Source organism: Atractosteus spatula, chromosome 13 (assembly GCF_055471065.1).
Source record: "Atractosteus spatula isolate fAtrSpa1 chromosome 13, fAtrSpa1.hap1, whole genome shotgun sequence".
Taxonomy (NCBI): Eukaryota; Metazoa; Chordata; class Actinopteri; order Semionotiformes; family Lepisosteidae; genus Atractosteus; species Atractosteus spatula.
Genome location: NC_142718.1, coordinates 27506020 through 27518871, shown reverse-complemented (window position 1 = coordinate 27518871; position 12852 = coordinate 27506020). Strand labels below are relative to the sequence as shown.

The 12852-nt window shown below is 39.0% G+C and overlaps 1 protein-coding gene across 1 annotated transcript in view; it reads left to right on the top strand.

Annotated features, from left to right (window-relative positions):
• The window catches only part of myo3b (myosin IIIB), a 122859-nt gene that overhangs the window by 49627 nt on the left and 60380 nt on the right, over window positions 1-12852 (top strand). The window contains exons 12-21 of the mRNA XM_088929993.1: window positions 417-501; window positions 727-843; window positions 3157-3261; window positions 4096-4179; window positions 5454-5656; window positions 6355-6453; window positions 8297-8411; window positions 9040-9166; window positions 9750-9960; window positions 11808-11955. Of these exons, the coding sequence (XP_088786119.1) occupies window positions 417-501; window positions 727-843; window positions 3157-3261; window positions 4096-4179; window positions 5454-5656; window positions 6355-6453; window positions 8297-8411; window positions 9040-9166; window positions 9750-9960; window positions 11808-11955 (1294 nt within the window). The remainder of the gene's footprint in view (window positions 1-416; window positions 502-726; window positions 844-3156; window positions 3262-4095; window positions 4180-5453; window positions 5657-6354; window positions 6454-8296; window positions 8412-9039; window positions 9167-9749; window positions 9961-11807; window positions 11956-12852) is intronic.

Sequence of the window (12852 nt, the reverse complement as noted above, 5' to 3'; positions counted from 1 at the left end):
TGGTCAACAACAGTGAGGCCGTCCTCGAAGCCCTAGCTGTTAAATCACTTGCACACGTTCAACAATGTCCTTTGATTGGCTGAGGTACCCTGGGGGTGCATTTGACAAGTTCCTTTTCTCTGCAGCAGCGTGAACACGTTCATAATGTGCCAGCTGCCTTTTCCACTGATCTCTCGGCATCCGAGTCCTCAGGGGGAAACACAAGGTCAGTTGGTGATAAAATGAAAGTCTACACTGTATTAAATAAGAACTTATGATAATCAATAACAAGCCCCCCGGGAGAAAGATTCAAATGAGATCATTTGTCTTGTATACAACAAGTCACAAAAATAAATTGTTTCAAAACGGAAGTGGCTTGATTTGCGCACACATACCGTCATACGTGCTATAAACATTTCTGTTTCTGATTTGCGTAGGCATGGAAGAATCAGCACCAGGAAAACTCTGAGAGTGGACACCTGCCTTGATGATGACTTGGTAAATCTAGAGGTTTTAGATGAGGTATGTCTTTGAACATTTGGGCTTGTGTTTTCAAAATGATTCAGCTGCTGTACTCTTGCTTATTGCTTACATAATCATAGTTATGTAAATATGAATATTTTGATAATTCTGTCTATTTGCTTAATCATTACATAACATTCCAGAAATAATTAATTGCAATTGGATTGTAATTGGAAGTCACATTAGTTCATGTCTAAATCCAGTTGTACTTTTATCTTAATATAGGAAACCATCATCATTCATTTGCAGAAGAGATATGCAGACCTTCAGATCTATACATATGTTGGAGACATTCTAATTGCATTAAATCCTTTCCAAAATCTGAATATCTACTCACCACAGGTAAGTCATTGCTTACCTTACATTGGCACGTTCTGTAGATCATTCCAATTGAACAGTCATAGAATAACTGGATGACATTATATGTGATCCAATTAAGTTGAAAAATTGATCCAATTATAATGGATTTGGATAACAAGGATCAGAAGACTCCTGGACCCCTGGCCTTCAGGACTAAGATTAACAAGATAAAGAGTGAATGTGCAACATATTTTAACATTTATTAAGGTGTTAGTTGTATACACAAACTTTTGTTGCCCCGTGCTTATGTATAAGATACTAGATACATTTACAGGGGTTTTGTTCTGGATTTCCAAATTGTACGTAATGTACAAAGACAGTTTCAGCGTTAAGCAGAAACCTTGCTTTGTCAAATAAGAGCACAAGATTTTTTAATTCTTTATGTGATTGCAGATGCCTTTATCCAAAGTGATTTACAGTGAAAAACCAAGATGTGCAATTTTATAGTGAGTTACACAGGTACTGAGAAATAAAGTCTGATAAAAGGTACAGAATGAATAGTACAACACAACAGCTAGTTCATACTATCAAGGCAGAACAAAAAGCTTAAACAAAAATGGAGCTTTATAATTAAACATTGATGATAATAAACTTTATTTTATTTAGCACCTTAAATGTGGCTTCTCAAACAACTTTACGGTAAGGAAAAAAACACAATGTGAGGTCACAGCAGAATTACACAATTACAATAAGTGTTTGGAATATAGCAGGAAAGCAAAGCAGTTAAATGAAAGCCCCTCTAAAGAAGAAGGTTTTGAGTCTTTTTTGGGTGTTGCAAGAGAAGGCCCTGTCACCCATAGAATGTAAATGAGCTTGGGGGTCCAACAGAATTCGATGAATGAAGGTTGCGAGGTGGGGATTAGGGAGATACCACAATGATTGCATTTGTAACATAAATAAGCTTACCATATAGCATGGAAAGGTTCAACATATCATATTCTTAAAGAGCAGTGTTCTGACAGGAAGGTGAACACCCCCACAGGAAGTAGAATTACCAATTTCCTGTAGGTCATGACCCAGGTTCTGTGTAGGTCACTGCTGGCTTGTACTGAAAGAGGAGTGCTTTGAAATACGTCAACATTCTCATTTTTGAGGTATCGGCATGAAGTCGATTCTTCAAGAGCTGATCGACGTGCAGTGAAGTCTTGTCTCACAACACAAAGGCCTCATTCATGCAGGTCAGATTTGGCACCTCAGTGCTGGTAATGAGGCCTTTTGTGCAGTAAACCAGTAAAGGTGGTTACAAGCCCTTACACTGGGCTGAGTAAAGCTGTGATAATAAGTCAAATCTCTCATTATGTTTCAGACCACACATATTCTATGCACACATGGTGTAAAGGAAATATGTTTCACACATTTTCAATGCATAGACAACAGATTAACATTTTCTTATTGACCCAGATTTCAGATATAGGTTAAACATGCTAAACCTAACAGTGGTGTAATAATAGTGTGAATTGCTTCCCAATATTTTATAAGTCAGATAAAGATCAATAGTTAGTATGGATAAGCACCCATGTCACCCTGCAGCTCACCACTGGCAACCCACTGATGCTCAGCAGGTGTGAGCCTGCTCAGTACCTGGATGGGAGACCTCCTGGGAAAAACTAAGGTTACTGCTGGAAGAGGTGTTAGTGGGTAGTAGTTCAGGTGGGTAGCTGCGTCAGCATGCGTAGGCTGCAAAGGAACAAGTAATAGGTTTATTCCATGCTGAAAAAAAGAAGAAAGAGAACACAACGTTTCGGACGTGGAGCCTTCTTCAGGTGTTAGTGGGGCCAACAGGGGGCACTCACCCTGTGGTCTGTGTAGGTCCTAATGCCCCAATATAGTGACGGGGACACTATACAGTAAAAAGGTGCCGTCCTTCGGATGAGACGTAAAACCGAGGTCCTGACTCTCTGTGGTCATTAAAAATCCCAGGGCGTTTCTCAAAAAGAATAGGGGTGTAACCCTGGCGTCCTGACCAAATTTCCCATTGGCCCTTACCAATCATAGCCTCCTAATAATCCCCATCTCTGAACTGGCTTCTTCACTCTGTTCTCCTCCCGACTGAGAGCTGGTGTGTGGTGAGCGTTCTGGTGCACTATGGCTGCATCCAGGTGTGGGTGCTGCACATTGGTGAAGGGGAGTTCCCATTACCTGTAAAGCGCTTTGAGTGGAGTGTCAGAAAAGTGCTATATAAGTGTAAGGAATTATTATTATTATTATCAAGTGAGTCCAGGGACTCAGTGCCTCAAGCCAACCACGGTACCACGTTGCCACCCTCAGAAAACTGTTTATGAATTTCTTTTTCAGTTTTCTAAGCTTTATCATGGAGTCAGGCGCTCATCAAACCCTCCTCATATTTTTGCGACGGCAGATGCTGCTTATCAAGGAATGGTAACATTCTGCAAAGACCAGGTATTAGCTGCACACCGTTATTGTGTGAACCTCTGGGAAGTGTCAGTATGAATCTGGGTAAATTGGACTGTACCCACTTTGCTTACATATATGAAGGTTCTTTTAATGGTTTAGAGAAAAAGGAAAATGTGACCATAATGAAAATCGTTGATGATGGGATAAAAAGAAACTAGGTTGTACACATAATATTGTGAATAGTTATTTGCTCAAAACAGTTGTTTCAAGTTTTAGATGTATGGCAGATTATTATAAGGCTGGTATTAATCAAATTCGGTTCAATTAATGCCGTGAAAGCTATAGATTCAATTATCAATGTCCTAATGCAAGCAAATGAGAGCCACAATTAGCTTTCATAGTCTTAAGAGCTAGCTTATGGCATTAATCAAGGTGACTACTTAAAATTCATTTGTAGTCTTCATGTTCTTAAAACATTGTGCTTTGTGGGCTATTCATTATAATACTTAAAACTGTTGTACAGATTTTCATTAACAATTACAGTAACTCAGGCAATCAGATAAAGATGCCGTGAATACACTGCGAGTGCATTTCATATATTACATTAACTCCATAGGTGACTATGTACTTCAATACTTTATATGAAACTACATTAAAAATGCATGTGCTTATTGTAATGTTTAAGTGTTTTTTTTCCTCCAAAGACCAAAGTTTTATGTTTTAGCTCTTAATAAGCGAAGTTTGCATAATCATAAGGCCAGCTTCTTAGCATTAGTTTGAAAGCCATGCTTACTGATGGAAAATCTTCAAAGAATCTCTCAAGCATTTGAAACAGTGGTTTCCTTTAATACAATACAACTGCTTTCTCCCCCATTTTAGTGCATCATCATCAGCGGAGAAAGTGGAGCTGGAAAGACAGAAAGTGCCCATTTGATTGTTCAGCATCTTACATTCTTAGGAAAGGTATGGACATATGATGAAAGCCTCTAACTAGGCCTGCAATTCACCATCATTTATTGGTATCTGTTACTGTGCATCAGTAACTACACATGGATACATGAGGGATATAAAAGTAAAGTCGACAGGCGCACAAACCATATTGTAAGCTGCAAAAATATAATTACCAAATATTTTTTTAATTCTGTCTTGTCGTACTATATGTCAGCATTTCTAGTAAAATATTCCAAAAACCTACAGTATATTACAGTTTAGCCCTTTGTTTGTATAGCAATCATGCTAGAATGGATGGCAAACAAAAGTGCACTTAGAACCACACACTTAACAAAATTTCATTTTTGTTATTCATTCTGAAAACAAAGTGTTAAAATACAATAAGTACACAGAAATGGGGGAAAACTGGGGGTAATTTAAGCAGGCACTGAAGGCAAGTGAATGCACCTGCAATTTTTTTGTTTTAAAAACTCTTAATCTGTGCTTCTTTCCATAAGACCACCTTTTGCAAAGGAATGCAAGTAACCGTGATTTAAGGGTACCTTGGTTCCCCTCAAACTTTGGAAAATAGAGTTTTTGACTTCAGTTACATTCTGGAGCAAAGGACAAAGTGTCTGCAGATTGATAATAACTTGGTGACTGTTACTGAGAAAGAGCCGTTGTGGGCTCAGCAGCAATCACATTAGAAAGCACATTAGTCACAAGCACCTACAAGCGTACTGTCACAGGACACTCCCCAGTGATGTGTAGGTGGATTCTAGGCGCATGCTTGGCACAGCTGTGACAGAGAGGGCCGAGATGTCCAGTATGGAAGTGTAAAATGTGGGTTTTTAAAGAGAGGGTATTGTCCCGGTCTGTCCTACCATCCAACTTGTCTAGGCAAGTGGGAGGGGAATGATTTTATCATACCTGCCACTGAGTGGGAAGATAAAGCACAGACTCTTGGCACCCATCAGTTGTAAGTATACTAATGATGTTATGAGTATCCCTTAACACTAAAAGTAAAGTTAATGTTCACTTTTTACCAAAGCATAGAATTCTACGTTCCAACCCCTCTGCCAATGAGCTTTGGATAGTAATACTTTTCTTCAGAGACATCCATATGATGCCACTTTAGGAGTCTAACCCCCACCGCAGTGTTTTCAAACCTCAGTATTAAAAACAGATTATTGCAGTTGTCTGATTTTTTTCCTGAGCTTCCCACTTAAGTTAGTGTTAAAGCTAAACACTGTAGTTGACATAGATCAAATGAATCAACTCCAACATTTTACAACATGTCGTTACAGGCAAACAACCGGACTCTCCGGGAAAAGATTCTGCAGGTTAATCCCCTTGTAGAGGCCTTTGGGAATGCCTGCACTGCCATAAATGACAACTCAAGTCGCTTTGGGAAGTACTTGGAAATGAAGTTCACCCCAACTGGTGCTGTGATGGGAGCCAAGATCTCCGAGTACCTGCTGGAAAAATCGAGAGTCATTAAACAGGCTATGTAAGTAAAGAAGTGGCCAGAAAGTGAATGATCCCGAGGACCTCTGATAATAATTAATAATTTGGGAAACAATTCAGCACACACTTAAGAAGGACAGGAAAAGAGAACTGTCACATTGAAGTTTATATTGTAAGATTTTTTTGCACATTCGACTGTCGTTTGATTGGTTGCGACTGGTCATTGTAAATATCAAAATCCAGATTTCTAAAAGAGGTCACCAGCCGTGATGTTTGCAGTGTTGTAAGATAATGCCAGCGACTCTCTGTCATGAGGAGGACAAAACAAGTGATCCGGCAATTGAGTAGACAGAATCACATTAATTGGTCAGTCCTGGATAATCCCATCAATGTTTCTGGATCATGATGAAACTGAGCATTTCACATTACTGGAACAAAAGGCTCGAGTTAAGAAAACGCAGAATGAAACATCAGAATTAAACGAATAGACACATGCAAAAAAATACATGCCGTCATTTGTAAAATCTCCATTTAGAGTCTATGCAGGATGTTTCCATCCTGGATTATTTGCATCTTGTCAAGTGGGAGGGTGTTTATGCAACGTGTAAGTTTAGAAGTCTGTACTGAGGGACTGAGAATTTGGATTACTTACTGTACCATATACTTGTCTCTTTGTTTAATAAACCTAGAATGTAAACAGTGTATTACTGATTGATTAAATTTCATGTGTTTTTTTTTCAGTGGAGAGAAAAATTTTCATATATTTTATTACATCTATGCTGGTCTTTATCATCAGAAGCAACTGAAAGAATACAGGCTGCCGGAGGAGAAGCCCCCAAAGTAAGTGTCTCATCAAGAGACAATGTACTAATTCAGAAGGAGTGGAAGAGAACAGAGTTTTCATAGTAATGTGACAGGGCGCAGTGGGAGGCGCCACGTGAGCACTGGTAAAAATTCAACGCTAATGTGTGAGGTTAGCAGGGCCCAAAAAAAAATACATAAAGAGTGGAAAAAATGCAACAAAAAGGCAAAAGAGTACCGCTGTGCTGCGTTACCTCCAGGCTGGGCTTACCCTACTTAGCAGGATCCAGTCTGGTGGGCAGGGCGCGTAAGGCAAAAACAAAACAAGAACGTAGCGCATAACAAAAATGCGTGTGTATGCCTGCCCCAGTGAAAGTGCATGATGGGACAGGGAAAAAAGAAAACCTTACGCAGTTGCAATCCCCTCCGGGACTGTCAGCGAAAACTCCCCCTTCTGGGGGTGGCCCTGCTCGTCCCATCGGAGCGTGTCCAGTGTGCCTTTATACTGTAGGACCAGCCCAGCTGGGGCTCATCATCTAGCAGCCGGGACAGCTGGGACTACAGAGGTGAGGCCCCGCCTTTCTACCAGGGCCACGCTGGGCACGCCCCCGTGCAATGCCACGGTAATGAAAAATGGATATAAAACTCCCAATGACTAATCATATCAATGGGAAAAATGGAATTTGAATGTCAATGAACAAACCTTGAATCTTTTGCAAATATGTATGTTTTCTATACCTCTACATTTTATACAGCGTCCACAGGAGTTTTGAACCTGGAGTGTATATTTCTTTTTTTTTTTTTTTAGAGGAACACTTTCTGCCGATTAGTAAAAAAAAAATGATGCCACGGATCAGGTTGGGGCAGATGTTAAGGACTGTTCAATTCCACACGGGGCTTGCACAATCTTATTTCCCCAATGTTCTCCCTCAATTCATCTGGTGTACAGTAGCTATTATTCACTTCTCTGGTCACATGACCTGCAGTGCAGTGTCAAGTCATGGGTACTGTATTCCAGCAAAGGATGAAGTTCACCTAAATGTCAAGTGGTGGGGTGAACCTTCGGGATAAATAGTACTAGACTAGCACTATACAAATGCCAGCTCCTATTATTATTATTATTATTATAACCTGGCTAATGCAGCTTCACACTTCTGGGGTCCTGGGTTCAATTCCTGGGGTGCTAACTGTGTGGGGTTTACATGTTTTCCCCCAGAGTTTAATGAATGGTGGTACTGTAGGTTAATTGGCTTCTGGAAATCCTGGTCCTGGTGTGCTGGTGTGAGTGCGTGTGTGTCTGTCTGTGTCTTTGTGTGCCCTGCCCTGCGATGGACTGCAGTAATGTCCAGGGTGTACCCTACCTCGAACCCATTTGTTGCTGAGATAGGCACCAGTTCCCAATGGCGCTGAATTTCCTGAAGCAGTTAGAAATGAATGGGTCATTATAACGTATGCTTTCAATAGTCTGCTGTCTACTGAAAAGCAAAATGTTGTTTCATGTACATGGTGCTTCTTACAGCTACATTTGCATTGTAGCATTAAATTGCCTGGCCTCTTCTGTTTTATGTACAGTCAAAAATGAGACAATTCCATTATTTGTTTTCAAACAACCAACTGAAACCAAATGTAGTTTCGTATTTATTATTTCAATGTCAATAAATGTTAAAGTGCTTGGGCATTTTCCAGTAAAATGATTAAAGTCTTTGCTTAAAAACTTTTTTCACACAAAAAAGGAGAATTTGGTGAGAACTGTGAACATTCTATAATAGCATAGAATGTCTTAATAATTTATTTATTCATTCATATTCTGTTATCCCAGTGAATGGTACACGTTAAGTAAAATGTGAGCCACTTGACGGAATGGATCTCTGGTTATTTGCAGATACATCGACAATGAGAAAAGCAAAGTGATGCAGGACATCATTTCCAATAAATTGTACAAGGAGCAGTTTGACGCCATTCAGCATTGCTTCCGAATCATTGGGTTCACGGAGGAGGTGAGAAATTGATTTTCTGTGATCTCAGCTGATTACCGTAGCTTTTCGTGTATGTTTTACATTATTTCAGAGACAGCACCAATAATGCGTGCTTGCGTGATGAGATGTATTAGATTGCTAAAGTGTATTTTTGTTTTATTACAGCCTTGGCTACTGCTGTTCGAATTTGTTAGATTGTAATCTTATAAATTCAGGTTATATTGTGCTTTTCTGGTGGGTAATTTTACATACCAAAGTTATATGTTTTGGTAGTCTACTTGATTTCCTGTTTGGGAAGATATAAGAGGGTATAATTATTTTTACAGACTCTGTAACTGAAACCTGATCTGTATCTACTACGTATTTTGATAGTCTACTATTAAAGGGATTAAATTGTAACAAGCAGTGTATTCTTACCTTGGAAGAAATTCCAGAAACTGACTAAATCCCAGATGTGGTGAAAGCTAGGAAAAAATTATCTGGTTTCTTTAAAATCTGTGATCTAGAAATCTTTTTACAAGTCTACATCCTCAGTTTAACAGCAAGAGTAGTATATTGTTATTTGAGGTGTGTGTTAGTTGAACACTTAATATTCTGCTCCTGTCCTGTTTTGTTTCAAGCTTCAGTGATCTTTTTTTTTGTTTTACAGGAAGTAAATTCAGTGTATAAAATCCTTTCTGCCATCTTGAATACTGGAAATATTGAATTTGCTGCCATTACATCTCAACACCAGACTGATAAAAGTGAAGTGCCTAATTCTGAAGCCTTAAACAATGGTAATAATGTTGATCCAGTTTGCGGGAATGAATGGAAAGACAAATTGCTGTGAATGAGTTTGAAACGCAGTTGATGTATTAATCAGAATGCGTAATAGAAATTATTTCAATGGAAACAAAGCAGTTGACCTTTGCTGCATACATGGATACAGTATTTGTTCTTGTAGGAGTTAAAAATGAGTGGAAGTGTAGAATGATTGGAGAAAACAATGCCTTATGTTTGTATAACACAGATAGTGTTATTGGATTGAAACACACAAAAATATACTGATGTGACTAAACCCAGGACTTGTTTTTTCATCTATGGTGTGGTACCATGAGATGTAATGACAGGGATTGCATCTTGTGACGTGTGTTCCACTCCTAATGGTGTACATCTACTCGGATAGTAATATAGAGGGTGTTTAAATTCCACATTCACAGACAAGTCAGAGTCACGCACCAATAAGTGCTGAAAGGTCTAAGCCAGAAGTCCGGTCCCTTTCCTTGGGTAGGAATGCTAATGAGAGACCCGAGGACTGTCGTCACTGTAACAGTCTTGCAATCTGTCCAACCCTTCCCCGAGTGTCTGCTACTCTTCCAGCTGCTGCCCTTCTCAGTATTGGTGCTGAGGAGCTTCAGGAGGCCCTGACCTCCCACTGTGTGGTGACCAGGGGGGAGACCATCATCCGCACAAACACGGTGGACAGGGCGACTGACGTGAGAGACGCCATGTCCAAAGCTCTTTACGGCCGCCTCTTCAGCTGGATCGTGAACCGCATTAACACGCTGCTGCAGCCGGACAAAAATTTATGGTCAGCATCACCTGGTTTTCCTCATATCATATAAGTTGTGAGCATTTACTTCTTTTCCGCTGTTCTGCTCTGTGAAAAATCAGGAGAGCGGGTGCTTTTTTTTTTGGGATGATTTTGTTTGCGTAGTTAAATCACAGAAGAACACTTGGACGACCTAAGTATAGAAAACGCCATCGTGCAGAAAGGCCACACTGTCCATGATTAGGAATGATTTGAAAGCTGTCAGACAAAGTCATTTTCAGACATTTGTAAGTCAGATTTAATGTCGTTTGGTCCCACAGTGCCGGAATGAATCACTGTTAAATCATATCTCTCTGCTACAATTATAAAGACAAAACGGAGGGCAGAACACTCAGATATGTCCTATTATATAAGCATGTCTTTTAATATTCTTTTCAGTGAATGTATACCAAGGACAAAGCTGAGTTACTGCAGTTGGGAGACCAGAGCTCAAAGCTCTTGATCTCTATCTGGGCCTATCTCTGACCTGCTGAGGAGGGACAGAGATGTCACACTGAGATGTCACCATTTGATATGTTCTCCTTAAATCTTGGAAAAGCAGAATCCAATAAGTCAGCATCTGAGCAGGGCTGGGACTCAATAACAACTGCCCTTTTCTTACCGTGAGATACTCTTGGTTTTATCCGCAATTTTACATGATATAAATTGCAAAATAAATGCAGCTCCTCTCAGATTTAGACTGTATAAATGCATAGACAATCTGCTTTATCTTAACGGCTTTTGCTCTCTTCTACTGAACTCAAGAGAGAGATTTAATGGATAGAATCGAACCCGAAAGATAAAATACTAAAAATGAATTTTTAATGGTGAGTGTGGCGCAGAAAAAAAATTAATGTTCTGATGATTAAAAAGACTTCAGAGAGATCATAAAGAGCTGCTCATTGATCCAGAAGAATAAAATCACAGTAGTGGGGTTAGAGTGTCAGTAGTTTTAGGGAGTCATCCATTATGTTTGAGGTATTATTGGGCGAAGCCTGGCCGTTTCCAATCCAATCATCTGTATTTTCACTGTTATCACCAATAATAATGTGTGGAGTTAGGCAGAAGGTGACCTCTAATAAGAGCCAGTGAAGCCCTGAGTTGGAATGCAGTTATAGATATGAATATTTCTGTATTCTAGACTCAAACCATTCTTCTTTAGAGGAGCCCTTACTTAACTGGTTCTGTTCTTTAACCCTCTGCTGCTACTGTACTCAGTACCCCAATCTACTGTCTCCTCTCGTTGTGTATTATCATTGTGCATATCTTGTGTATTTTTTATCGTTGTTGTCGTTCTGTAAAGCACTTTGAGAAGCCAGCTTTGAAGGTGTAATCTAAAATAAAGTTTATTATTATTATCTGTTCCAAAATGGACAATATCATAGGCCCTGTGAACTGGCAGTTTACAGAGACTGAGGAGAAATACATGAAGAGTGCCAGTAAGCCCTCTTCTGGGCCTTAAACTCAGGTGCTGGATATTTTGGTGGCTGTTTAATTTTAGTATGATGTGGCCCTTCAGAATGAGCAATAGTTAACCCTCATATGCAATGTCTGCACTCTGTGAATCCATAGACGACAACAACTGCTGCCTCTACCCAACAAAAGCTTTAATAAGCATTTCCTTTTCCCTTTGCATTCTGATCCTGAAGTAAGCTGAATGTATTTAGCAACATAAATGATAATAGTGAGGAACTTATTTGAAAGGCACACATAGCTGCCCTTGTTCTGTTGTAGATTTTAATGCCTTTTCTGTTGTGCATATACTGTAGCTGTGACCTGAATAGATATGCTTTTGCATTGCTTTTGCACTGAGAAATAAAAATAATGTTTGCTTTATCTCTTACAAGTACTGCAGAAAATGGAATGAATGTTGGAATATTGGACATTTTTGGCTTTGAGAATTTTAAGAAAAACTCCTTTGAGCAACTGTGCATCAACATTGCCAATGAACAGATCCAGTTCTACTTCAATCAGCACATCTTTGCTCTTGAACAGGTGAGTGTGTTGTGTTGTCCTAGTCTCTGCTTACTATCCTTTAAATCAGCGAAGTAGTTTCACAAACATAAAAGACGCCTCTGTTATATCTGCTTGTCCCTTCCACTCAATTTCTTAACGATATTATGTTGTGTTCTCAATGAACCCCTACATTCTACGTGTTGTGTTTTGTTAGTTTTCAATGAAAGTTATTTGGTATAAATAATTCTGTTTTTCTATATTAAATGTGAGGAAACAAGGTATCTGTGTTAGAGGAGTATGTAATGTGTATATGTGATTGTTGTTGAGACTCCTGGATGCTGTGCTTCAAAAAGGAGTTTAGAAAATGTAATAATGTTCATGTCATTACCTCTCTTCAATCAAACTCTTCAGAACATTTTATCTGTAATGGTTATTTAGAATGATAACAACAGATAACATTCCTGGGAAAAGAAAGTAATGTGGGTACACAGTAACAAATATGCAAGGAATATCAAATGTAATATAGGCAAATGCAAGACACATTGAATTCTTTATAAAGGTATTTTACAATGAATTAGTATAAACCAATGCTTTATTAACCTTGATTGTAAGTTAGATTGAAATTAACTAGTGTCAGACAATGCCTTTTTAACCAGGATTCCTGAAGAGTCAAATACTAAAATTCATTGTGCTAGCAAAGAGGAGTCATGTCTGTGTTTCTAAATTAATGTTTAATTTTTGTATTCTTATCAACCACCCAGATGATCTAGGATTCATCAGTTAAAATATCCAACACACATGAATGGGTACTTTTTATCTTGCTGTTTAAGATTAATTGCAGGGGACACAAAGTAATTGCCCAATCTTTGGTTTTAGCCACACACAAGTTAATGTAGTTATTAAGAAACAAATTGCTATTTGTCCTGTCTCTTGTAG